Raw genomic sequence first — 27,897 nt, forward strand, 5'->3', positions numbered from 1 at the left:
GAATCTCGTGCCTGACGGGCAGTCAGACTTTTTTCTAAGTTCGACTCTATTTATTGATTGCCAGCTTCGTGGCTAAAAGCAAGTGTAACCAGGCCGCACTAGCTGGAGCCACTAAGTACGCCTTTATTTAGTGACACTAGTGCTTGCTGCCACAGCTACACTTCCGAAAAAGCCCACAAAGTGCAAACGATGGAAACAACAAACGAAAAAAAAATAAAAGCATGCCACACGGGCTGGGATAATTTTTCGCAGGGGGGGGGGGGGGTGTCGATGGCGCGATAACAGTCACGATAGGGAGAGTGAGCTGAGGTGGGGGGGTGGGGAGCTGCCTGCTGCCCATGTGTGGGCCAAACCACCTTGAGGGGTGTGCCGGCGGAATTCTCTGCCTGAGGGAAAGCCAACTTGGGGGGGGGGCACTTTTAGGGCATTTCTCGTTCGATGCATTTTTTCTCATTGGTATTTTCGTTTGATATAGGTGTAGTTTTTGCTATATACAGTGTAGACTGCTTATAATGTATGTCGCAAGAGCCGCAAAAATCCGTACTATAAGCGGTACCACACTAAATCAAAACTTGCACGAATCCAACCACATAGCAACCTGCCTCTCAAGTCATCCTATATTTATCTTCTCTCAAAGGCACAATCTTTCTTTCGTTTTTTTTTTTCCCCACATCAGCCGCTGCTGCGCTTGGTCTTGCAGATTGTAAGTTACAGGAGAGCAAAGGGTGCGCGCTGCATCAGATGGCTAATTTCATCCTTTCCTCAGCTGCGCCAGTTGATCAGCAGACCCGCCGAAGAACCACACTATAAACGATATTGTGCTTCGACCAACCGCATTTTGAGCGTTATGCTTATGCATTGCGTTCTATGGGAGGCAAACTGGTTATCACAAAAACTCTTGTTATATCCAGTCCCGCACTATAAGCGGTTACGTTATAAATGGTCTACATTGTATTCTCATTGTAACTGTAATATGTTGAGAAATAGTTCTATATAAAGGATAATTCGATGTAAACTGGTTTGTCTGCACCTCGCCTTTGTGTGGTTCCCTGCTGAATCCTTGGCACTTACTTGTGCAGCATCGTTGATCGTTCTGTTTCTTCTCGTCCCCTCTTCCCTGCAGGGATCAAGCCTGAGGATGTGCAGGAGGTGTTCATGGGAAACGTGGTCTCTGCCGGGGCCGGCCAGGCACCCGCCCGGCAGGCAGCCCTGGGAGCAGGCAAGTATCTGTGCATTGGTCGAGCAAATAGTCCCAACACCAAGGGGACCATGTAAACAGTGTACGACGTTTCCCGAATCCCAAGATCGCTGGGGCAGGAGCACAAATCTGTAGAGTTCGTCGCATCTTGCCTTTAGTGATGAGGCATGGAGGAAAGAAAAGGTTAGGAGAGGCCCTGACGTCACATTTGTGAAGCCGAGTCCCGCCATGACTTGAGCCCACGGAGCCCAGTACTCTATCCCATCAGCCTTTGCTGTCTCCGGTTTGATTTGACTAACATGGCGTCGCCCTGCCCTCCCGCTTCGAAGCGAAAACAGCTTCGTCGTTAATTCCTCGGTGCGATGTCATCTTCTAAGCTGTTGATTGCGCCTTCAATTTGCCCATTCTAACCCTCACCCAAAGTTTCAATTGAAAAACGGCCTTTGTTTTTGAGATAGAAGGACGATTTTTCAGCTCTTAAGCCTGGCAAAGTAGCGTTTGTCGTCGTCATAGCAACAGGCTCGCGGAATGGCGAACGCAGACGCCTCTGACGGCAGAGTTTTCAAACTGGCGAAATCTAAAAACGTTTGTCGTAGCGACTTCGCTGGTTTGCAAGCGTAGCGAGGCAGCCACATACCAAGCGCCTTAAACATTTGTCCATTCTATTTGCCCAAATTTGGCCGCCGCAGTTGTAAACAAGTAAGCAACATTGTCTATGGGCTCAAGAAAAATCACGTGACTTCCTCCACACTTTTCGCAATGCATTGGGGTGCTAGGGGCCTCTCCTGAGTATTCTTTCCTCCATGTGATGAGGGATATATAAAAAAAGCAGACGGATAGGGTGGCAACTAGGGGTGTGCGAATACTCGAATATTCGAATACGAATTGAATAGTACCTCCGCGAATAGTCTATTCACAAATCGAATATCTACTATTCGATTTTTCGAAGAGTCGAGTGGAGTTTCCGAACATTCCCTGGCTTTGTGAAAGCGAGACGTCGGCGCATGCTAATGCACTGCTGCTACACCATCTGGTCTGCAAGTTCCATCCAAATCACACTTTCGACGAGCGCACCTTGCAGAGGCCACAAATTTTATCCCACTGCACGGAGTAATCTGCAATTGCGTCGATAAGACCCCCCTTCCGAGCCATCGACTCAGGCCGCCATTTTGAATTCTGCGACCGGATGTTTACATGTTGGGCAGCTTCTGGTAAAGACCGGAAGATTTAGAATTCAAAATCGCCGTATTTGTAGCAGCGAGCTTACTAACAAGTGACGATCACTATTTTAGCGTGGCTCTTGCAACAGTTTGACGCTGTTGGAATCAACATAGAAATACAGTTCACATAAGCGTTCAGGTGGGCTGAAGTTCTTTGTAGCCAGATTTAAAGCTGCATTGGAGGTTTGTTCAGAGTACGTCATAAGAACTCGTTCATAGTAACGAAGCAGGTAAGTTAGAAGCTCTTTTAAAACAATGCCGCGGGAATCGGAGTTGTTTTACAAAGAAAACTAATTTGGTGTGAATGGTTCAATTGTCATTTCAAGCTGTGTCGTTGAAATTTAAGATAACATTGTTTTGCAGTGATAAACAGATTGCTACGGTGCAAAGTTACAACTGCTATCAGCGTGGTTAGGAACAAACTCTTGAATGCTTAGGGTGTGTAGTTTGTCGTAGGTGCTTTCAGGAGTAGCGCGAAGGGTGCGGGCATGATTAGGCTTCAAAATGGAAATTGCACCGCTTGTTGAGCTCCGCAGAAAACCGACTGCCGCGCTACATTAGCAGCGTCCAATTTGGAACCTTGACCAAACTTATTATTGACAGCTTTTTTGCTCGGCTTAGCACTGGTACCTGGCTGTGGCACTTTTCAGAGTACCAGGGCTTGAATTACCTTCTCCAACTTCTAACCATGGGTTTCGCTAGCATGAGTGCTATGCCCTTAAAAAACTTGATATCCTGAAAGCGGAAACTGAATCCACATGTTTCCTGGTAAAGCAGCATGTTTCAGAAATACTACAAAGGACTGTTGTTACGCCTTTTGTCTGTTTGTAGCATTTGACAACAATCTGCAGTAATTTTATTTTGGAGTATCTAACTGTTGGCCAAGGGTTTTGCAAATATGTCAAGTGTTCCTTGACTTTAGTGGTATCAGGTAATGTGATAATTTGTTTCCTTACCTCTGTGTTTGGTCATAACAAAGCCAGGGTGTTGAGTCCGCGAGGCCCTGGTTTTCTGGGCCTAGTGGGAATTAAATCCTGGCAGAACAAACGTTCGGCGTTCCACAGGACCAGTGAAAAACCATGTTCGCTGTGCCCTACTAAAGACCGAACAACACAGCGTGCTTGAATCACACGCACTGAAAAGCTAAGCTCCGAACAAAAAAAAAAGAGTGTGTGAGTGTACACAGGGCAACAATCTCCTGCTGAGTCCTTTGGACTAAATTTTATTTTGCATGGAGGTATCAGTTTATGGTCTATCTTGGTCACAAATAACACAGCTGGCACTGGTGCCCTTTTTTATCTATCAATGAGCAACCTGCTTTTGCCTGTTGGCCATAAGCTGGCTGGAAAAATAGTCATGCGGATATACGTGGAAAACCCCAAAAGGGCTGTGTGCACCCACAGGCTAAAACAGGTTTTTATTGAACGAAAAAAAAAAAAAAAGCTCATAAAACTAGACAGTTGCCTGTATTTTCGCAGAAAAAAAAAGAGCACGAAATGCAACCTTCATGTACAGTTTGTGCACAATCAAGCCAGCTGTTAGCAAAAATAACTTTAAAAGGCTATTTATTGTAACACTCCGTACGTGTATTTTATGTTGTGGTGACCAGTTGTCAGACGTCCAGATAAAGCAAAGCCTGTTGCAAGTGGCACTAACAAGGTCATTACTTAGTGAAGTGCACCTCGATGTGTGTAATAGCTTCGCTGTGTATGGATACTACAGTCCTTGCTCGTCGCGTCTCTGCAGGCCTCTCGCAGTCGACCCCATGCACTACGGTAAACAAGGTGTGCGCTTCAGGCATGAAGGCCATTATGCTGGCAGCCCAGAGCCTCATGTGTGGATCGCAGGTAATCGCTCGTCCCTGCATCATTTTTTGTTTTGTTTGTTTGTTTTGTGCAAAAAGCAAGCTGCTGTTTTGTTCCTTCACTTGGTGGGTTCAGGATAAAGCAACCAGTGAAACTTCTGTACCTAGCACCGTGCGAAAGGAAAAGTTTGTTTTGTTTAGAGTTAGCTTTTCTGCTAAAAAAAAAATAAATGTGAAGTCAGTGCCCGTTTCTGTCGCTGTGTGTGTTGTCTTCCATCTCGTTTCTTTTTCTTTTTTTTTCACGGTGTTGGCATTTTAAAAAGTGTACAATCATGATAGCCTACCGACAACAGGAGCTCAATTTTTCTGCACATTCGTATTGCTCAGGGAAGCTAGGCAAATTGTGTTGAGTTCGCGAATTATCGTAAAAAGGTGCAATTACCTGTCTGCATTGGAAGGTGAAAACTAATTGAGATTACCACCCTTGTCTAAACTTGTATTCGTTATTATGGCTTTCAGTTTAAGGCCGGGTTTAGACAGTTGTCGCAACTGTCGTAATATCTTTAAATAATGACGTCATTTCACGTCTCAGCCAGTGGAACTGCGCGAAATGCCGTTTTTCTACGTCCATAGCGTACAATATGGCTGTTAGGTATAGTCAGAACATGGCATAAGGTTCAGGCATATTTGGGAGCTGATGGTGGTGTGTTGAACTCTTGAGGGCAAAAATCTTTCAAGGAAATAGCTGTTTAATCTCTTCCTTAGCACATTTTTTTCTTACCTTGTTTAACTGGGAATTAGTGTTGCGCATGAAACCCGAGCATCCCTCCTGCATATTACTGTATTTTGGCAAGCACATTTTGCCCGCAATTTTACTTCACTCACTTTCGCTTTCTGAACAACATCAGACTAATTCCTTCTTTGTGGTTGACCAGAGACATGCTGTTTGCCCTTTGCGCCAGCAGAGCACTTCTAGCACACTACCAGAGCTGCCTTGACTGAGTAATTTTGTGGTCCGATCTCAACTGCCAGAAATTGCCTAGCACCTTCACCGGGACAAGTGCACTTTACAAAGCCTAGCATTTGTTCTTCTGAAGTATACCGTATTTTCGCGCGCATAACCCGCACCAAAATGCGAAAATTTCAGTGGTAAAGTAGGGGTGCGGATAATACGCGGGGTTTTTCCTTTAGTGCAGCTTCATGGTAATGTGTGTTGGGCCATGAAGCTCCTACGCAGTAACAAAGTTTTCCGTAGCTCTAGCGAGAGCAATGACATGGAGTGAATTTTGACCTCCGCCTTGCAGTCAGTATATTCTACTTGCTAAATATACTTTAGTATGTGATGTCTTGCTTGAGCAGCAGCTTTGGTGCACCCTTTCCTGTATCAAATGTGCGGGCAAAACGCGAGGATTATATGCACAGGCGAAAATATGGTAATCCGAAGCATGGTTGCAACACTGAATGGTACACTTGCATAGCAATTTTCGAGTAGGAAGTTGCAATTTCCATATTTCTTATAAGATGGCACACTGGTCTTTGAACCTTTTTTGCTTTCCAACCAATTTTGATGAAACTGTTCAGTTTTTTTTAGCTGAGTTCAAAATTAATTAGTTCTGATGTGAGGTAACTAGTTTCTGAGTTAATTAAAAATCTTCCTTGATTGTTCTTGAGAACAATGGGAAAAAAACTATTCAACAAAGATTACCAGCAAGACATGAATAGATACCAGAAGTTGTGGAGAATGAAATGTGGAAAGCAGTTTTTTTTTTTTTGAAATTATATACACATTTACATCAATTATAACTTCTAGGGTTGAAGTACTCCTGCTAACCAATTGATGCTAATTAAACAACTACTGAAACACAAAAAGTAGCTGGTACTGTTCTATGTATGGAATTTTTGGACGAAAAGCTGTGCAAATCTGATGCATACCGTATTTACCCGATTCTAACGCGCACCTTTTTTCCGAAAAAATAGGCCGAAAATTCGCATGCGCGTTAGAATCGGATACAAAACCGAAACTGCCGAAACAGCGGAAATTTCGTCCCTCCCATCGCCATCTCAAGATGGCACCAAAGCTTTTAGCAACGATTTTTTGGACGCAGCAAGCCTAGGCACCTAGGCTTTTCTATCGGCGTTCACACAAATCGTCAAATCGTTTCACTTGCGCGCTTGATAACAGCAATGGCAGCAGCGGCTCCCACGCGTTCAAAACGAGCGGTCGGCTGAAGCGTGCACCTCTGGAGAAGCTCTCAGGACGGACGTACGAGGCGTGGGGCACGATCCCATCGACCATGGTTCAACGTTCGTTCAGAAGTGTGGCACCGCGAACGCGCTTGAAGGCACCGAGGCCGAGATGTTGTGGTCAGCGGAGAGCGACGAGGAGTGAGATGAGTGATATTACTTCGGGAAATAAATCACCCGTTTCTCTCGCATTTGTTTGTCTGGGTAACAAAGTCCCGTGCGCGTTACAATCGGAGGTGCAAGTTTTTTCGTTTTTTTTTTTGTCAGGAAAATCGGGTGCACGTTAGAATCGGGGGCGCGTTAGAATCGGGTAAATACGGTATGCTTTTTTGGGCAATTTTTCGATCCCAAAGACTCATCTGCCACCTTAAGGGGGGACGTGGCTTTCAAAATCAACTTTTTTATTTCTTTGTGGATTTTGATGAAAATTGGCACAGCAACTGGAAATGCTTCCGTGATAACACCATAAAAATTTCAAGCTAATATTCTGAAAACTTTTTTATGTATTAAATTTTCTTTCTGTTCCGCTTGTACCGAGCTTGAGCGGCTTATAAAACATGATAGAAAATTTGTTCGAAGTGCTTTGCATTCCCAAATGAATGGACGAGGTCGTGACAGTTTTAGAATTTTTTTTTTACAACACAATGTTTTTTAGTTTTCATTTTTTTAGAGGTTAATGTGCAATAGGCATGTTGACTGTGAACGATTATGTGAATAAAAAAATCACAAAAAACAAATCTGGAAAACCAAGAGTGTCACGACCTGAACTGTTCATCAAGGAATGTAATGCAAGAAACGGAATCAAAATAGACCCAGCGGTCACAAAGAAATCCCTGGTACAAGCGACACAGGTGGCAAAAAAAACTGTTTTGAGAAAACGGCTTCCAAAGTTGCAACATAGGTTTCACTTATCAAAAGTCGTCACGGTTGTAGCCTTTCATGTCCTTTTGAACATGGGGCTTCTGGAATGCCTTGCCTTGAAATTAGAGTGCCTTTCACAGCCTTTCTCTTTACAGAAAATATCATTTTCGGCTCCTCTGTGAAGAGTACATACCCCACTTTGCAGATCAAATGAAGGGGGAGATGGGTTTCAATGGGCTTTCAATGCAAAGTAGGTTAGCTGGTTGGCTGTATCGCACTGAACAGCCTCCTTTTGCAGTGTTGTCACCATGGCAACAAGTTAAGCATTTTTTTTACTTAAATTTGAACATTTTTGGCTTTTTTTATGTTTTATCATCTTGCCTGGCACAGCAACTTAGTACTCATACGTGCAGGTGTTCATTGCCAAAAGTTTGCATACCACAAGGATGAAAATGAGCTACTTTGAAGCTTGGTAGAGTATTCTGCATAACTCCCAACTTCAATGCAAGAGCATATTTTTTTACTACTTTTGACATTCAAGGCATCCAATATTTCTCGCAGCAAAGCCAGTATGCCCTGAGCAATGGAATCAATAATTTCACTAAAAAATCACTGTTAAATGCTGCGACAAACGTACATTTTTAATGCAGAGAACATATTTTTATTCCTATATTACTAACTCAAACCTGTTTGCATGAAAATTACAAGTGCACGGGAAACGTTGCGCAAGAAAGGCGATATGGCTCGCGCGCATCTTAGCGCACGCTTACCGCGACATATCGAACTTTGATTACAGCTGATATGGCTGGTCAGGTCGCTTTTAAGATTAAATCTAACGACGCAGGCATTAATTACAACTACTGGCGTTCAATCGTAACCGGTTGCCCAGTCATGTGCTGCCCCAATGCGCGTCGACTATGCCGTGCGCGCCGCAGTGTTTGACGCGTCGACCGTTTCTTTCTCAAGGCTAGCGAGCCCACAGTCAAAACACAGCAATAACTAAGCGTGTAAACATCGCAAACCCGACTAAAAGTTCACTTCACGAACCGCTATCGCAAGCGCGCACACCGCGTCACCCTCCGGGGTCTGGCGACGGTAGAGTCACGCGCACCACGAAGCGTTCGATGACCTCCTCCTTTCGAGCCACACAACTTCCCGTAATCTGGCTCGTTATCTCCAGCATTCCCACCGCGATAACGTCTGTGTTGAATGCCATAGATTGAACAGAAACTCGGCCGAGCGAAGCGGCGAAAATGAACTCAAACCGCTCGCTACGCAGCTCAGGCGGCCGCCATCTTGCATTGCGCCCGTGACATCCAATCAGGAGGGTCGGTGTTCCGCGCCCCGACCGAGGACCAATAGCGCTTCAGCATCTATTTCTAGCTTCGTTTGTGCGTCGTTTCTTTTCTGCCGTTTGTGCGTTTGTGAATGAACGAAGATAAAAGAGACGAGCAGAACCGGAAAGACGATCGCTCGGCCGATCTAACCATATCAAAATGGCCGCGCCCGGTGGCACCGGTGCGGAGATAGAGCGCTCCGAAAATTGCCGTTTTTTCGCCCGTTTGCGCTGATAGTTTGTCACCGCGCCTGACAAAAGTATTTTTTTATGCCACTTTGCGGCGCTTTTCAGCCTAAAAACTTTGCAGACGCATAGAATAGGAAACATAGAAGCCGAATATGTGGGTTTCAAAAAAACGATGTTTTGGTCATTTTTCCGAAGTTGAAAGCCGCGTCCCCCCTTAATTGGAATGGAAATGCCAGGCTGTTGAGTACACTGGGCTTGCCATCGTCTGGCCCAGTGGTAATTAAGCCCTGGCAAATCGACACAGGTTCAGTATTCCACAGGATGAGCAGTCGTGTTTGCTGCGTCCTACTAAAGCTGAACGACATTGTGCGTGGCTTTTTGTGCACAAAGACTGCGGAGACGTGTTTCCGCTCTTTGACTGAAAGCTGAACGTGCCTTGCCCCTCCCTCTGCAGGAGATCATGGTGGCCGGAGGCATGGAGAGCATGTCGAACGTTCCCTACTACATGACTCGTGGGGAGACGCCCTATGGAGGGGTCCACCTGAATGTGAGTGGTGCAGTTATTTGGAGGGCCCGTGGTGCTACGTGGTCCCACTGCCCTTGTAGCCCTGTATTTTGTGCTGGAGTTCTCTGCTGAAGTTACAAAGAAATCCACTTAAACTCAAAGTGATCGAGATTTTGGTTATTGCTCTGAATCTGAATGTGCTGCAGTGAAAAGTAACTGCCCTTGCTGTCTGCGCCGGCGGCATTTTGTAATGTTATTCCTCCCTTTAGTCTCCTTTCATCTGAGGAATCTCACTCGGCCACATATTTTCTCGGCTCGCATGTCTTTTCAGAGCTTGTCGACACATATTTATCATGGTTTTGGATGTATTGACGCTTACAAAAGGCCGAAAAAGAAATAGCCTGCACGATGGCCAAAAACTGGCCAATGTCGGCCGGTTTTAGGTACAGACCGGCAACCGGCCCGCAGTCTAAAAAAAAAACGGTCAGGTGGCAACCCTACCGTTTGAGGCCGTGCATCCATCCCATCGTGGGGGGAAGTGGCTCCCATTGAGGTGACAAGCTTTTGCCGCAACCCCGCAGAGATGACCGAACACCTGCCTTCCTTGCCTGCTTGATCCAAGTTTCCTTCTTCCTTTTACAAGGCTCTCTCCCCCCCAGTTTCTACTTTCGCATTGCCCCAATGTCCTCTTTCCAGCCTTTACTGCTCCTACTGCCTGATCTCTGCTTTTACTGTGCTGGCATTTACCCGTACCCTGATCATATGCCACTTTTGCCCAGTCCCTCAAAAGTTGTATAATCGGGGTTCCACTGTATGTGATAATGGCACCGCTCTACCACAAACAAGAGGGGAGCTTCATTAGGGGGAGCTTGTGGCCTAACTTGACAGCCCGCGCCGCCCTGTGTGTTCTTCTCTATGTGTTGTTTTTCGTGCTTATTCCCAGAATGTATCACCAACTCCCCCGACTTTCAAATGACAGCCAGGAAGTCCAATACGCCAGGCTTCAACTTACTGAGCCCGGTGTAATTTCCTTTCTGGCACATAAACACCGTTCGAAGCTCCACAGGACCAGTAGTCATAATTGTTTGCTGGGTCCAACTAAGGCAGAACAACATACTCTGTTATAAGCATAACTATCACCATCTACTCCTGAATTGTAGTTGGTAAAGCAGTGTTAATTGCTGGAGTAATTGTTGCTAATGATGTACTTTGGCTTTCAGGACGGCATCGTGCTCGATGGACTCACCGACGCCTACGACAAACTTCACATGGTAAGTTGCTATGGTATTCCGGTGCTCTGAAATTCATTGTGCAGCAGCTGCAGGGGACGCTGGGAATGATGTATACCTTGGGCTGTGACCACGGTGTGAGCGTTGCCTTTGCTAGATAGTATCTGACCTGTGCTCCCTGCGTTCTGCGCACTATTTTGTAGAGAATGTTCACAAACTGAGCAGAAGTAGCGAGTGTGGTGGTGTCTTGTTTTCAGGGTGCCTGTGCGGAACAGACTGCCAAAAAGTACGAGGTGTCGAGGGAGGACCAGGACGACTTCGCCATCAACAGCTACAAGAAAAGTGCATCGGCAGCAAAGGTGAGCGGATGCGTTTAAAAGCATGTTTTTTGCTGGCTGGCTGTGCACCATGTACTCATTTGTTGTATGCAGGGCATTGCGAATTCCTCGTAGTAGCAGGACGTCTTTGTATCATTAGAGCAGTCGCAGCAGCTCGAAGCAATTGAAAATCATAACTGGTTTGCATTGTTAGGTGCACATTATAGTTCTTACTTGGATGTCTTGAACAGTTCTCTCCCTTCCTCCCTCTTAGTGTTCTTTTTTTTTTTTTTTTTTATTTGCACTGCATATCTGCCCTTGTGTTAAATTTCGATGAACCCTAGGTTAACCAATTCATAATATTTCCGATGTTGCATTCGACATTTCTCGAGCCAGTTTGTACCCAATGACGTCCTTTGTCATTGCAAATTGTTGTGCAGCATGTGCTGTTTTCACTATGCTTATCAGTGATCATCCTGTATACCTATGGCCCTTCATGCTTCTGCAAACTTTTTTGACATTTGTGGGTTTATGGTAATGCTGTGTGTTCAATAAGGTGCTTGTTTCAAGCAAGGTGTGCTATTTTGATGTCCTGGGGTGCTAGGAGACTGCTGTAAGTGGACTGAGGGTAGAGATGTTAAGGGGCTTGTTTTATGTGCAAGTGAGACAGGAAGCTTTTAGGAGTAGGAGAATTGAGGACTGTTGCATGCCTATCCAGTGCACGGTCTCACAGTGGCCTCGATTTTGATTTTATCTACGTTTCTGCCCTTTCAAGCTGCCCGATAGTGTCAGATTTCCTAACTTGTCAGCCAGATGTCCAATGCGCCAGGCTTCGACTTGCTTAGCCTGGTGTTATTTCACTTCTGGCACATAAACACCTGTTCGATGCTCCGCAGGACCAGTAGTCATCTTGTTTGCTGGGTCCAACTAAGGTAGAACAACATACTCCTAGTCATAAGCACAACCGTCACAGATGTGCAGTGCATTCTGGAGGCTCACTGTGTGCTTGTGCCTTCACCCTCCTTTTGTAGGAAGGCGTGTTTGCCAAGGAGATTGTGCCGGTGACGATAGCGGGCAAGCGTGGCAAGCCGGACGTGGTGGTGGCCGAAGACGAAGAATACAAGCGGGCCAACTTTGAGAAGTTTGGCACAGTGCCGACCGTTTTCATCAAGGAAGGAGGTGGGCAGCCGTAAATTCTCTTCTTTTTCTTCTAAACTGCAGAAGGAACTGGTTGGGCACTTTTTAGCGACCTGGAAAAAATTGTTAGCTAGACTGCCCGAAATCAGTGCTTTTCCCGTGGGCGGGCAAGTGTCATGCGCATAAATTTTCAGGCAAAGGACGTGGAATGCAAGGGCAGCCATGGCATCTCCTGTCGTTATGTGTCACGTCGTTTGTCTGAAAATTTTTGTGCTTAGAGGAGCCATGAAAAGAAAACACAAGTTTGGTTCATTCAAAAGATTGCCTCGTTAGAATCATACTGACGCCACTTTTTAATGCACACTTCGCTCAAATAAGCTACATAATTGGGAAAAAAAAAGAATGGCCATGTGACCCACTAGCTCATTTCCCACAACAGAAGGTATGATGTCATAACAACCAGCTCTGCGATTGGCGGAGGGTGGCAAAAGCAAACGCAAATTAGGCAGAGCTTACAAGCTTGCCGAACGAGCTATTTGCGCTTGAATTTAGGGCAAATTCTTTTTAAAGCCGTAAGAATAGTGGGACGAACAGTGGAGGTTACGAAAGCGCACATAAACATATAAGTACCAATGTGTACTGCTATTGGTACTGCGTGCACTATGCTTGGTTTAGCTGCACAGGACTGCGGGGCATTGGGGTTGTCTCAGACGACACTGGCCGATTGACGCAAGCAACGGTGTCTTACGTGACCATATTTGTCAAGCGAGCGCTATGTTTCATGGAACGATTATTTTCTCCGTGAACAAAAACAAGCCAGGTTCAAATACAAACCAAAGGCAGAAAACAGCTTGCCACGGATACGGTGGCAAGCCGTTTTCCAGGCTTCCCAATCGGCTGCAAAGCGGTTGGTTCCTGTTATGACATTAAAGATCATGAAAACGCACGATTTTGCGGGAAAATCAAAATTTTAACTCAAAATAATTTCCAATTAAGGGGGCTCACTGGTCTTAGACCAAAAAAGTTTATTTTTGCAGTTATGATGATGAAAATTTAGGGGCACGTGTAGTTTCACATTCTGATTGTAGATATAAAATTTGTTTTTGAGTAAAGTGATTATATTCAAATTTATTTGAATTTTTATTTTCAATTTTTTGACAGCCTATGTAAAAAAACTGCTGGAGGGATGCAGCTAAACAGGGAAGCAGTGAACTGTGCATAAATCAAAGAGTGCAATAAGACTAACATTATTGTTCTATCTGGTCTGTAGCAGAAGTTACGACCATTTGAAGTTTGGGCTTGAAAGGTGGCAGCCAGAAAAACCGGTTTTGCCTTCCAGGCCCAAACTTCAAATGGTCGTAACTTCTGCTACAGACCAGATAGAACGATAATGTTAGTCTTATTGCACTCTTTGATTTGTGCACAATTCACTGGTTCCCTGTTTAGCTGCATCCCTCCAGCAGTTGTTTTACAAAGGCTGTCAAAAAATTGAATATAAAAATTCAAATAAATCTGAATATAATCATTTTACTCAAAAACAAATTTTATATCTACAATCAGAATGAGAAACTACATGTGCCCCCAAATTTTTATCATCATAACTGCAAAAATAAACTTTTTGATCAAAGACCCATGTGCCCCCTTAAAGCATCGTTTGCATTCGGGCAAACGCTGGGGGCACAAAGCACGAAATCTTTCGAATAACACTAACTTGTATTTTGTCTTCATGGCTCCTTTAACGGGGGTTTACAACGGAAGCAGAACACCCTGATAATTGCCATTGCTTTTGGAAAATTGTGGTCGGTATGTCTAGTCTTCAAGAGCTTTTTGTTACTCTATTCAGGCAAAAGTTTTGCTTATCTATAAAGATGTCATCTCTCTCTCCCTCTCTTTGTATGTGGAACTGAAAATGAGTTGCAGTTTTGCGTACTGTGTGTGTTCCACTTGGTAAGACTAAATAATGGTGCCCAGTTTAGCTATGTCAGCTGTATGTCCAAAGTTGGGCATTTGATTTCTGGTTGCAGAGGCTGTATTTTTAATACGTAGAGATTTCCCCTTGCATTCGAGCTCCCTACGTGTCTAAGCTAATTTGCAGCTTTCGACTGCGGCAGTCGCAGTTGCCACACTTAGTTGGCTTTGGTGTATAGTTTGGCTAGGTTCTGACGAAGGTAGTGACGCCTTCCCCTCTCTTTACTGCAGGCACCATCACTGCGGCCAACGCAAGCACACTGAACGACGGAGCTGCAGCGTGTGTGTTGATGACCCGTCGGGCAGCCGACCGGCTTGGAGTGAAACCCATTGCACGCATTGTTGGTGAGTATGCTCTCAGTTTCTCTGCTGTCATGCCATTCACATTTTCATTTGTGTTTGCAGCTGCAGTTAAACCCCACAATAACGAAACTGCCGGGAAAGCTAAAAAATTCGCTTTTGTGGGCACTTTGTTGTTGCGAGAATGAAACATAAACGACAGGAGATCGGTCACAAGCCGACAATTTATTTTTGAAAGTCAATTGTATGTATTGCTTTGCGGGCCTTACCTTGCAGCAACTTCGCAACTCAGTTGTCGCATTACAATAAGTACTTCATTGCTAGTTGTCGTGCACGCCTAAGAACGACAGCATCGTGTCAAACGCATCCAAAACATCCCGCAAATCCACCTTCTTTGCACTTTTTTCTCCTTGGCCCTCAGCACTGCGTATGTCCGAGCATGCAAGTGAAGTACAGCTTCTTCTGTTGACGAACTTTTCCAGACAGTGCATCTCGTTACAAATGCTGTTCACAGAACTAAGTGAGCACCGCTTTGTTGACGTCCGGAAAGGCTGCAGTTGAGGTTTTGTTTTGCGCACGTATGCCATTAGAGAATGGCAGCCTTGCTTTTCAATAGGTAGAGCGAGCTTCCGGCGCTTTTAAACTCATCAGCGCTGTCTTCCCTTCCTCCACTTGGGCCTTATCTTACAGCGATAAAAACTTGCTTTTGGGCTGGCGGAGGCATTTTACTGAGAGAAAACGCGCTGATCGGCACTCGCAGAACAAACTCCCGCGTGCTGTTCAGCGGTGGCAAGCTAGCATAGCCTGAGCCAAAGTCAAGCTGCCTAAGCCAAGCCAAGCCACCATGTGTCTACTCCTGGTGGTGTCTCTGCGAGGCTGGCTCCACAGCTGCCTGTTGCAGGGTCTTTTTGTAAACAAACATGGCGGTGGCCATGCAAGCATGCTTTGGCAAACGTTTATGCACTTTGAGTCCAAAAAAGATGCATTTGAGCACTCTTAGGACGCTGTTAGCCTCAAGTGGGTGGGTGAAATGCCGACCGGACTTGCAGCGAATTTCGTTAATTCTTTCCAAGAACATTTCGTTGCCATGAGATATAACATACACGGGCATCTATGGACGTTGGCTGGGGATCCGAAAATATTTCGCTGCCACGCTAGCTTCCAGAGTGAGGTACATTGCTTGGGTAGCAAACATCTGTAGGAAAGCCACAGCATTAGCATTCAGCCCACGTCACCATTGGAGCAGCATTGAAGACAACTATGCCCACTTTTGATTGCAATGCTCTGTTAGCATGAAAAATCGTGGAAGCAGCCAACAAATTATTTTAGTTGATAGCAGATCAAACTACAAGATGCAACCCCTTATTTTTAAATACTTTTATTTGCCAATTTTAAACAATTGGCTCATTTCTGTAAGCAGTGTTATTCTTTTGCACGGTTTAATTTCTTCAGTAAAATTGAGTGAATTGAGTGAACAGACCAACACGGCAAAAAGATTTGTTCGTGTTGTGATTAACGATCAGTGTCTAGTGCCGGCCTGCCGCACGTGGCGAGTTTGTTGTGCGTAGATGGGGAACCTGTGTCTCGTATGGTACAGGGTTACTTGATATAGGAGTTGAGAAACTTCCCGTAGGCCCGAATCATCAAAAAGTGGCCCTACGATTGGTCCGCTGCTTTGGATTTCTTCCGTACAGTGGCGCCATTTGTTGGTGACAAAATAAACTGTGTGACATGGTTAGCCACTCGGCAATCTGGGCAACAAACGGTATTTGGGTGCTTACGTGAGGTTGTTGTGCTGAGGAAGCCCAAGGCGTTCAACCACGCAAGTGTTTTATATGCATTAGAACCAAGAGTAGTTAAAAATGTGACTGTGTGGTCAGCAAGATGCGTTGTCGCCTGTGCATTGTTGTCTGCTGTGCGTAATCTGCAGTATTCCGCCGGCAAAAAAAGTTAAATTCGCTGCAACGGCTTTACGCAAGCTTGAAAAGATTATTTAGAGCGACTTGATCAGCTACTGGGTTAGTTGGCGTACAATGTGATGTAGGCTGAGCGACAACTGCAAATTTAGTACTGCAGGAAGAACCTATGTTGTGCCAGAGTGCCCGCACAAGCGCCAATCTGTCGAAGCAGTTGTGCAGACACAGTAACAATCTCTATTCCCGGCCGCGGCGGCCGCTTTTCTGATGGAGGCGAAAAGCAAAAACGCCGTGTGTACGAGATTTCGGCGCACGTTAAAGATCCCCAGGTGGTCAAAATTAATCCGGAGCCTTCCACTACGCCGCGCCTCATCGCCTGCGTTGCCCAAGGCGCGTTAAACCCCCACAATCACAATCACACACAGAAACAATAAATTTTCAGTTTGACTAATTACTGGGTGTGTGTGTTTTTTTTTTTTTTTTTTTTTTTTTTGTATAGTGCATGCGGTGGCCGCAGTGGCACCACCATATGCACGATTCAAAGCAGGGGGTCCACGGCCGGGCCGTTTTTTGAGGCGGAGTTTTGCAACTGCCTTCATCGAAGAACTCCGTGTATGGCAACGTAGCCATGAGTGTGCCGCAGTGCATCAGCTGCCTGTGTCACGATGCTGCTGTTGCCACATCAAATGCCAGAGTGAAACACCTTCCCAGGCTGTGTTTCCCTGGGCGGGTTCTAAGGAGCTGGCACAGTGCTTCTCCAGCTTATCCCTTGGAAGATGATCCTATTAGAATGCCTTGCCTGCTGTTGAAGTGCTCAGTAAGCTTTGCTCGTTCTTTCTAGGCTTCGGTGATGCTGCGGTGGAGCCAGTGCATTTCTCCATTGCCCCAGCGTATGCTATGCCAAAGGTGCGTTGAGATTTTTGGTATTCTTTTTACAAAGGCCAGTAGTTTGGCAGGTGTTTGAAGGATCTCGTGGTGCATAGTTTAACTTGTCTGCAGTTCTGATGCAGGCTCTTTTCAACTCTTTCAACGTGCATTCTTATTTGTTTATTTTAATCTCGTGATCTCTGAATTCATGTGTCGAAAACGCTGTGAAGTCTGGTAAGGTTCCTTGGGGCCTTTGCGATGGGGAACGAAAATTTCAAATTCCTCTCCTTTTGTCTTGAGCAAATCTGTCTGGCATCTTGTACTACCAGGCAAATGGTCATCTAGATTTAATTTTTATCTTGAAATGGCAAGCGTGAATTACCAATCTGTTGTGGCAGTCTTGCCAAGATTTAAATTCTTCCCTTGTGGGGTAATGAGTGTTTTGTCCAGCTGCAGTGCGTGATTTATTTCCCTCTCTCATGTGGTGCCAGGTCCTGAAGCAGGCTGGTGTGAAGATGGAGGACGTGTCCATGTTTGAGGTGAACGAGGCCTTCAGCTCGGTCGTGCTGTGCAACATGAAGCACCTCAAGCTGGACCCGTCCAAAGTGAACATTCACGGGGGAGCCGTCAGCCTGGGCCACCCCATCGGGTGAGTGGTGTTCTCCCTGCTGCTACGTTGTTTTTGTCTACTTCCGGCGCAGCTCATATGGAGCCCCATGTATTGCAATCCCCACTGTTACGTCATGGCTTAAAGTATGTTCCCGGATCATTCGTCGCAATCTGACACTCTGAAGCCACCCGAGCAACATGTACGGACTGCCGTTTTGACGTTTGACGAGCCTTGGCCAGGCCTGGCTACGGAACTCACTGCATGCGGAACTGACTATCACACAAGGGTGCGATACGTCGCCATTAGATGGCCCTATGTTGCGGTATGGTATCACCATCATCACTGCGCTTACAACGAAAGTTTCACTTCGGAATGCCGGAAGCGTGTTTGCCTTAAAGCATCACCGCAACAATAGCGCGCGCTCTCGCCGTCATCGTCAATGATGTTCTGTACGGGGGCGAAAAATTCCCATTTCTCGGTTCAGAAATTCCCTATTTTTAGTATTTTCCCCGCAGGTTTCCCAAGAATTCTCTGCGAAATTCCCTGTGTTGTCTCTCTTCAGCTGACAGATCGTTACGCGGATTCCTGTGCGGTTTCTGGCGTTAGCCAGAGACACCTAGGTCTACTTTACGTAGCCTTTCGAACGCAGATGCCATTCAGAGAATGGGAGTTTCAACATGAGCTAAATTCCTCTGCATCTGCCGCTCAGCATCCTTTGACTATGCATTTCACGTTTTGTGCCAAACAGCATGCTTTTTCATGTGAAAGATCTAAGTAAAAACTGCGCGTATGAAAAAGAACGAGACAGTATTGGGTAATCAGGTAATTCTAACTTGGTGCTGGTACTCTGGCACCATCTCTTGTTAGCTGCGAGCACACTAAGGTACACCCAAAACACTTTTTTGTATAATGTGCAGCCCTTCAGGTGCCGCTGCTTTATGCTTTGCTGGCTCTTCCTGATGGAGTGTTCTTTCCTCTGTGCTCACTCCTGTTTTATGAACTGTATTGGAAGCAGCCTTGGATGCTTGTGGCTTGCGGGAACATGACTGCAGATATTTCAACATAAATCCGACGGAGTGTTAAGGAAACTTCCTAAAAGAAAACAAAGTTATAAGTGATCCGAAGTCCGGTTACTTGCATTATTTTTTCTTTTTTACTCCACGACTCCTAAAATTCCCTCCGTCTATTAAAGATTCCCTTTTGGCCAAAATTATGGATGAAAATTCCCTGCATGGAACATCACTGGTCATCGTGTGCCTCAAGCTTTGAGACCACCGTTGAACTTGTAGCCGCTAACTTTGTCGTGCCTTGATGGCGTCGCGGAAACAGGAGGCTCATTCTCTTTAGGAAAAGCTTGACGTACTAAACGCAGTAGACAAGCAGCCAGTGCTGAAAAGAGTCGACATCGCTAGGGACCTTGCATTGCCATGTGCCGTTTTCCAGCGATCGCAAAAAGCGGCAGTCCTACATTCTCGAGTTTTTTTAAGGTTCAAAAGCCAAAGTTGCAGAAATACATGATTGCAAGTCAAAGATACAATGTTTTCGTTCATTTTCAAAAGTTTCCTCACTGCTTCGTTTTTCTGGTTACATTTTGTTTTCTTGGTCCGTTGGAAAAACGTTTGAACGGGGTTCCACTGTAGCTAGGCAAACAATGAGAGGAGCATAATTAGATTAACTGGGACATCAAAATTGAACACTTACGTGAACCGGGGGGTTCACTTCGGGGAATACTCTAATTTTGTGTTTTAAGGGGGGAAGCGGGTCTTTGGAGCCGAAAAATTGCGAAAAAAACGATTTTTTGCTTTTCACGTTATTGCGTTTATTAGGTAATTTTCTACCTACTGACGAAGTTTCATACTTGAATGCATCGTAGTTTTTTAGAAATCACGAAATGAATTTGTGATGTCAACACAGCTGCTGACGAAAAATCTCCAAAAAATGCGTATGTTGCGGGTCTTCGCATTTTCAAATTAGCCGCCGCAGCGCCGCCATCTTGGTATGGTTTGAAAGAGCACCTCTTCTTCTCCCTTCCCTGCCAAAACGAGGTAGCTGATGGCTCTTACAAAACGAAAAAATGCGAAAAAGAAAAACTAAAATGCAGCGGCATCATTGGCCCTTAGCTGTCACATGGGTGCACCGGCACTTTTCATTGGTTCCCGCTTGCGAATAGGGACGCCATTTTGAAAAAACTGGCAGGAACCAAGAGGATATCGAGAGCGTCAGCTATGCCTAACCCGTACCGCAAGTTCCGCAGTGTTCACAAATTCGGAAAAAAACGGAAAAAAGGTCCCCGAAAAGAAAATAAAACGGCGCAAGCTATGACCGAGGCCGCAGCGTGTGGCAGCATTGAAGCGGCGAACGTGTCCGTGGGCGAGGCGTCAACATCGGCGGCAGCGGCGGCGGCGGCGGCGACAACAGACGCACGGGAGCAACGGATAAGGATCGACACGACCTTCCTCAGCAGTGATGAGCTCCAGCGCTTACAGCAGCAGGCAGACGGTAAAATCGCCAGCTTATCATCTGCATCTGCGAGTGAGCGGAAGCTGCGGACCCTTATCGCGGAACGCGACGCCGCGAGCTCCGAGACACCGGCCGCTACATACACGGTTGTGGACCTCGCCGCAATCAATCGGCTGCTTGGAAAGGCTGTGTGCCGACTGTGCGGCGGAAATGTTTCAATTTCACGAGGTGCCCAGGACTACGGCATTGCAGTGCAATTGCGTCTGGAGTGCAGCAACTGCGGCGAAAGGGATAAAGAGTGGAGCTCTAGCCGCGTCGCCGGAACTGCGAAGTGCAATCCCTTTGAGGTGAATATCCTCGCTCCTCGTGCCGTACAAAGCACTGGAAATGGACAAGCAGCGCTGAATGATATTTTCTCTGCGATGGGTATCTCGCATAGAGGCTTGCACCACAAAACCTATCAAGGACACCTGAAGAGCAAGATCAACCCTGCTGCAACCAAGGCTGCTGACGAAGTGCTCACAGAGTGTGCCTCAGCTGTGAAGGACTTGTACAAGGAATTGCACTTCAGCACGCCAGGCAACATTGCTGTTTGTTATGATGGGACATGGATGACGCGGGGGCATTCATCTCACATTGGTGTCGGCACTGTAATCGAACTATTCTCTGGTTACGTGCTGGACTTCATCGTCCTGTCGAACTTTTGTGCTGGCTGTGAGCGTGCGCCACCAGAAGATGACCCCAAGTATTCACAGTGGAAAGTGAACCATGTGTGCCAGAAGAACACTGCGTCAAAATCTGGGCAAATGGAGGTTGAGGCTGCAGTGGCACTCTTTGAGCGCTCACTTGCACGCCATGGATTGAGATACACAACAATGCTGTGCGATGGTGACAGCCGTTCCTATCGTGCCATCCAGGACGCACGAGTGTATGGGTTCATTGAAGTGAAAAAAGAAGATTGCATTAACCATGTGCAGAAAAGAATGGGCACGGCACTGCGAAACCTGGGGCTCAAGCACAAGCGTGAAGGGGGTGTGAGCCTCGGTGGTAAGGGGCGCCTAACAGGTGACCTAATCACCAAACTTACGAACTACTATGGCTGGGCCCTCAAGTCTCATGTTGGAAATGTGGACGAGATGCACCGAGCAGTAATGGCCACATACCACCACATAACGTCCACACCAGAAAACCCAAACCACAGCCTGTGTCCAAGTGGCCCAAACTCTTGGTGCAAGATCAACGCGGCAACTGCACAAGGGGAGCCGGAACCAAAGCTTCGCTACAACCTCCCTGATGATGTGAAGCAAGCGCTGCTGCCCGTGTATGAGCGGCTTGCCGACAAAGAACTGCTGCTCCGCTGCCATAGGGGAAAAACACAGAATGCGAACGAGTCCCTGCACTCTGTGGTTTGGTCCCTGATACCGAAAGAAAAGCATGCGTCTCTAATTGCCGTTGAGACAGCAGTTGCTGAAGCAATCATGCGCTTCAATGCTGGTGTGAGGGAGTCGTCGTCACGGATCCTTCGCGAACTCCAGATGCAGCAAAACTGCAAGAGCGTGCAGAGGGCACGCGAAAAAGACTCAATTCGGGTCGCAAGCTCGGAGCGCAAGCGCTCTGCCTCCGCTTCATTTTTGCGCGCGGCAAAGTGCCGGCAGCAGCGAGATACTGCTGACTATGCTGCTGGAGCCTTCTGAACAATAAATTACCTGGAAGGCCATCTTTACAGGCTTAGGAAGCAATGAAAACAATGTGTCATCGTTTTTTGCAAATTTCTCCATTCGAATTTTTTGCCATTTTAGCATTTTCTGGCAGACTTATCTCGGGTTCTACCCAACAGATTTGAATAATTTTTGTGTTGTTTGGTTGCTGAATGACCAAGTATTGCAATAAGACTAAGAAACAAAGATTTGAAAGTCCATAGCTTTTTCCAAGGCTGTTCAAATTTCGTAGCATTTTTGCCACAATCAAGCATGAACTTCAGACACTCATAACTCAAGCCGCAGAAGAGATACAAGGATGAGGCTGGTCTTATTGCACTCCTGGTATTTCGCAGAATGCATCAACACCTTATTTAGCAAGATCTAGGCAGTCAGAATTTCTAAAGACTTGTCAGAAAATTTACAAAAAAAATTTGCATAAAATTCAAAATTTATGTTTTGCCACAAAATAAAGCTTGTATTTGATATCAGCATAAAAAACTACATATGTCTACAAATTTTCATTATCATAAGTTGAATAATAAAGTTTTTGGGTCTAAGACCCTCTTCCCCCCTTAATCTCTAGTCGCCAGAGGCAACAGGCAGAGAGACAGAAAAAAAAAAAAACTAATGGAGACTACTAGAACAGGCAGAGAGGGGCCTTGGACAAGTAGTTCTGCAATGAAAACGAAAGTGTACTCCGTCGCATCAGTCGCATGAATGTCGGGGGCAGTGCTGTAGTGGACTCTATTATTGCGCCTGGGTGTCAGGTCGAGCTGGTCACCCAGTTGCCGCTAGCCAGCTCCTACTGCTCAGAGGTTGGGTTGTGGTGAGGCGGCACTCCCACACCATATGGTGTATGGTGTAGGGTGCATGGGGATGGGCAGCGTTTGCATTTGGGTAAGATAAATGGCATGGAGGCGGCTGCCATGGAGAAAGGTGCTGGTCTGCAGCCACCGTAAGATGAATTTTTCGGTCTTGGGAAGGTTTGGATGGGGTGGGAAGTGGTGCTAACATTGTCGGTGTAAATGCAGCTGCTCAGGTGTCAGCATACCGACATCCGAGGTATGGGTATGGGCAGAGAAGCATGCTGGTCGTCAGCTTCCAAGGGTGCCCGGGGTATTTGGTTGCGGGCAGAGGTGTGGGCTGCCTCAGGGACAGTTGTGTGACCTGGTGTCAAATGATGAAAGTTAGTGTCTATCGTACGTGAAAGGCAGTGACAGAAATTCGTCCAGCTTGGTAGCGGCAGCAAGCAGGAAGTCTCAGAATTGGCATGTGCTCTGTTTGTATGCTACTGCTGCTAGTTTTTAATACACACGATTTGCCACTTAGAAACTTTCAGATTTAAAAGTTGAGATGCGTTTAGTTTCTTTTCTCTGCAGGGGCCGTATTCTGCGCATTAAAAATATGCCAGAGCTGTGACAGTTTGTTGCAGCCTGTTTTCCCCGTTGTGAATGCCAACCTGACCTGGTAACCTTTCTGTCCAGGATGTCCGGTGCTCGGATCACTGGGCGCATGGCATTGCACCTACAGCCGGGACAGTATGGCCTTGCTGGCATCTGCAACGGTGGCGGCGGTGCCTCTGCCATTCTCATTGAGAAGTTGTAAGTCTGCCTGTACATAGAAGAAGCAGGGCAGATTATTCACTGACACAACCCCCCAAGGCCTGACGGACATCACTAATTCCTGGACCACGTGTTATGCCTTAGTGGGCCGAGTGCGAGAATTGTAAATGTGAATATATGGTACGGTATAGGCTTTAATATAGGTGCGATGATAATAATATATTGTTTCTCTTTTTTAAACCACGGAATAAATATTCAGCATTTTGGAAGCTTGGTTTGTCTGTTTTCTTGTGTGCAGTGCTGAATTCTGGAAATGCTAGCATTTTGCAATTCCTGATGGGAAGGTTTTATTAAATGGATTGCTGATATTTCTTCATCAGAAACTACTGTTTTCATGGCAAATTCGGCCTCTTGCATCTTGAAGGCAGGCACTAGGCTGTTCTGTTTTGTGTGCGCACATACCTGGAGGCTTGACAGTTGACACAAGTCAACTGTTTGGTCACTGGCAAGCCATAGTATTGTACCTGCCTTAGAACTGGTTCACCTGAAACCATTTGTCAAACAAATTGGATCGCTGCTCGACGTTCCCCAAGGCAGCTTCCACATTTTTGTGATATTAGTATGGCCATTGAAACAGCTGATATGAAATAATCTGATGAGGGACATCTGTGAAATCAGATTACACCCAATGGATAAAAACCAACCCCCACCTGCCCCTCTAATTGAGACATTTACCTTTTCCATCGAGCAGAACAAGAACGATGCATGTGTGGGAATAATAAAGACTGACCTTCACTGAACCAGAGGGCAGACTCTACTCCTGTTGTACCACTTTGTGTATTCGATAGCGCTGCTGTTCAATTTCACCGGAGTCTCTTATTCGGCTGCGGCCTTGTTCTTCACGGTTGCGCAGACCTGTGCTTGTGGTGATTTTGGCCTGTTTTTCCCCATGTTTAAGGCAATAATTATACTCGCTTTATATGACGGAAATCGGGTACCGTGCCGCTCATTCCGCTGGTCGCACAGACAAAAAAAAAGCCACTGGCTTGGCTGCACCAATGACCCCGCTGCCAACAATGTTGCCAGATAGTTTTTCTTGCCAAACTAAACAAAGGAAAAGCGTTTTGGGGGCCGGCCCCGCGGAAGTCCATTATAAGCATTCAGTCGAAACAGTGCTCGCTTAAAATTTAGTCTGTTGTAGCTAATAGTCTGCTCTAGCTGGGCCCATTATGAGCAGGGTGGACTCTATATTTAAAATGCATGTGGACCAGACAAACCAGCAGAAATGATCTGTTGTAACCTGAAGTCCGTTGTTGCCGGATCCGCTGCAACGAGCGTAGGCTATAACGATTAGTCATATTGCAGTGTGCACCGCAAATTGAAGCTGCCACGGGCTCTCTGCCCCGGCAGCATGCGCCGCGATTTGCGTTGCATCCCTTCTACCCCCCCCCCCCGGAAAATGAGTTTGTGCCACTTATGAGGAAGCAAGAGGAGGAGGGGAGCAGTTTTCCTTCCGAATCCACCTCCCGGCGCCTCTGCTTTGGCGTTGTCCCCGCATTCGCCTATATTTGCCTGTTGTCACGTGTGCACTGCTTTGAATTTGACTGGGTGCCTCTTTAACTGCCCCCATTTTTCCGCGAAAGAGACGTTGAGGCCGATGTTTTGGAATCGTCTGACTGCCACACTGAACAGGCAATCGTGCGGATATGTGCTGCAGACAGCGCTGATAGTGATACTTGGACAACGCGCTTGAGCAGCCTACTTAGGTAGGGTCTTCGCTGGAGGCTCAACGCATGATAAAGTCCCTCAGAGACTTCGTTTCTGCCAAGGACCTTTTGCTCAGCTAGGTGAAAGAAGCTATGAAGAAAAAATGCAAGTTGGTTTTATTCGAAAGATTTCGTGTTTTATGGTGCCCCAGCGCTTGTCCTGTGTACTCCTTTCTGCGTCCTGTTACGTTTGCGCCTGGTTTCATTCAAGATGCTTTATTCACTGAGAAATTAAACAATTTAGGTTAAAATTTTGATTTTCCCAGTCAATTGTGTGTTTTCGTGGTCCCAAATGACATCACAGGAACCGACCGCTCTGCAGCCTAGAGTACCTTCATTCACGCATCCGCCGTACAGGGTAGAGACACGTATACGCTGGTGCCGCCATTTTCGGTTGCTCGCTCGCCGCCGAAGCAAGTCGTGTCAAAACCGCGCTAAAATTATCGCCGCAACGCGGTTTACTGAAGAAGTTTGAATCATACTGTCTGTTTCGCGTTGCTAGGTCTCGTGGGAAACGAAAAGAATAACGCGTTGAGCCCGTTGGCCCAATTGCGGCGGCACGGGACCGTTCAAACGTTGTCTCCACCCTGTACAGCGGTGTTGGTTTGTTCCCGCGTTTCTTAACGTTCCGTAACCTAGATGGCGCCACCATACCGTGGCAAGCATTTGGTTTGTTTTTGCCCGCATTTAAACCTGGCTTGTTTTTGTTCTGGGAGAAAATATTCGTTCCCTGAAACAGTGCTCGCTCGACAAATGGGGTCACGTAAGACACCGTTGCTTGCGTCAATCGGCCAGTGTCGTCTGAGACAACCCCAAACCCCGTAGTGCTGTGCAGCTAAACCAAGCATGCTGTGCGCAGTACGAACAGCAGAACGCATCAGTACTTCTATGTTTACATGTGCTTTCGTAACTTCCACTGTTTGTCCCATGATTCTTATTGCTTTGTAAAGAATGTGCCCTAAATTTAAGCGCAAATCGCTCGTTCGTCTAGTTTGTAAGCTCTACCTAATTTTCGTCTGCTTCTGCCAGCCTCCGCCAATCGCAGAGCTTAGCTCATGTGACATCATAGGTTCTGTTGTGGGAAATGAGCTGGTGGGTCGCATGACCATTCCCGTTTTTCCTAATTATGTAGCTTATTTGAGCGAAGTTGAAGTTAAAAGTGGTGTCAGTATGATTCTAACGAGACAATCTTTTGAATGAACCAAACTTGTGTTTTCTCTTCATGGCTCCTTGACGCACCTATGGATGATGTGAGCCAGCTTTGCGTGAACAAGCAAACAAAGTCCTCCAACTGTGGCATCTTTTCTGCAAATAAGTAGTTCACCCTTATGCAAATTAAATGTTTTGATGTCTTGTTCTGTCTTTTTTTGTGCAACCTGCTTATAACAGCTATTGGTTATTACGGTGGAATTTCCTTGGCACTTGAATATCGTCTAAGGAGGTTTTATGCTCAGCTGAGATGGGGAAGTCAAAATCCTGGAGTCGTTGTGAAGGTTGCACTCGGAAGAACAGCTCAAGCAGCCGGCGGGGTGTCGACACGAGGGAAGCGTTCTGTGTCTCGGAGCCTCGAGGGGTACGATGGACAATGACTGTGATAACTGTTGCTCGGTGATTGGCACATATCCACTATGGGGAAATGACTCGTGGCTATGACCCCTTGGCAGGGTGCCTGGATATGCTTGTGGCTGGCTAGTCTCCATTACAAATGTTATAAGTGGACTATACTGTTCCCCCTCCCCGGGTGTTTGTTATGCAAATCAAGTCAAATTTTTTTCTCCAAAAAAACTTGCAATGAACATGAGTATTGTCACAAATTGGGGCTTGCACGGAATGCAGTTCCTCACACACAAAAGAAATGACTCAGTTTTAGTGCTTATAATCCTAGCGAGCGAAGGCAAGGGATATGCACAAAGTGTTCCATGAAACTTTGCCTTTGCTTGAGGTTGCCTTGCTTGATATTTCACAGCCTGCTGTCTGGCTATCTCTACTGGATGGCTGGAGTCCCCCTTCGCTTTTGCTGAAGGGTACGCACAGACAGTCCGGTCTCCACACCATTGATGTCGCAGCTTGGACAAAGACTACACAGGAAGGGGCACATTCTGTTGGGGACGTGAAATATGCCTGCGAGTAAAACTTACCGGAATGTTTCACTGTTGCAGTGGTGTGTCGACAGGTACTGAGCTTGTTGCAGGTGGCAAATGACAAGCCTAAGTCTGCACCTCACTGGAATTTGATAAGCAGAGCCGAGCTAAACCCTTCGTTCAAATGAAAAATGGGCAACCCAGGTCTTGATATTTTACATTTTCGCGAGCAGAGCATAGTAAGCGATTCTTTAGTATCGCTCTGTTACAAGTAATACCACTACATAGTGGTATTACTTCCCAGAGATTCACAAAATAGTACCATATGGTACTATTTTGTGAATCTCTTGTTAGCAGGTGGCATTGCTGGAGGCATCATTCGGTCAGTGGGGGAAATTCTTCCAGTCCTCCAGACATCTCGCCCTACCTGCACATTCACTAAATATCTGGCCTAGTTAAGTGCACTGTGCGGTAAATTTGCCGGCCACAAATTGAAGTGACTCTCGGTCAGCTTCAGATGCCTTCAGAAAAAGTGTGGTTGAAGACCGTCTTACCACTCCCCTTTTTTGCTTCTGCGGAGGTTAACACCTGTCACATGCGGCAACCGAATGTCATTTTAAACGAATG

The 27,897-nt window shown here is 46.2% G+C and overlaps 2 protein-coding genes across 5 annotated transcripts in view; both read left to right on the top strand.

The window, feature by feature from the left end:
- LOC144172847 (acetyl-CoA acetyltransferase A, mitochondrial-like) overlaps nt 1-23,692 on the top strand; it is a 40,105-nt gene extending 16,413 nt beyond the window's left edge. For all 4 annotated transcript variants that reach the window (XM_077701463.1, XM_077701465.1, XM_077701466.1 and 1 more), the window contains 10 exons: nt 1,124-1,219; nt 4,165-4,265; nt 9,307-9,399; nt 10,578-10,628; nt 10,844-10,945; nt 11,935-12,082; nt 14,240-14,353; nt 17,066-17,130; nt 17,583-17,740; nt 23,346-23,692. In XM_077701463.1, the coding sequence (XP_077557589.1) occupies nt 1,124-1,219; nt 4,165-4,265; nt 9,307-9,399; nt 10,578-10,628; nt 10,844-10,945; nt 11,935-12,082; nt 14,240-14,353; nt 17,066-17,130; nt 17,583-17,740; nt 23,346-23,466 (1,049 nt within the window). In that variant the 3' untranslated portion in view covers nt 23,467-23,692. The remainder of the gene's footprint in view (nt 1-1,123; nt 1,220-4,164; nt 4,266-9,306; nt 9,400-10,577; nt 10,629-10,843; nt 10,946-11,934; nt 12,083-14,239; nt 14,354-17,065; nt 17,131-17,582; nt 17,741-23,345) is intronic.
- Nucleotides 17,748-23,339, top strand: LOC144172846 (uncharacterized). The gene has a single exon (XM_077701462.1). The coding sequence runs from the start codon at nt 19,927-19,929 to the stop codon at nt 21,853-21,855; it is 1,929 nt and encodes a 642-aa protein (XP_077557588.1). The 5' UTR covers nt 17,748-19,926; the 3' UTR covers nt 21,856-23,339.
- Nucleotides 23,693-27,897: the final 4,205 nt, after the last annotated feature.

This window comes from Haemaphysalis longicornis, unplaced genomic scaffold (genome assembly GCF_048455015.1).
Source record: "Haemaphysalis longicornis isolate Haplotype H1 unplaced genomic scaffold, Haemaphysalis longicornis Haplotype H1 scaffold_262, whole genome shotgun sequence".
NCBI classification, from domain to species: domain Eukaryota; kingdom Metazoa; phylum Arthropoda; class Arachnida; order Ixodida; family Ixodidae; genus Haemaphysalis; species Haemaphysalis longicornis.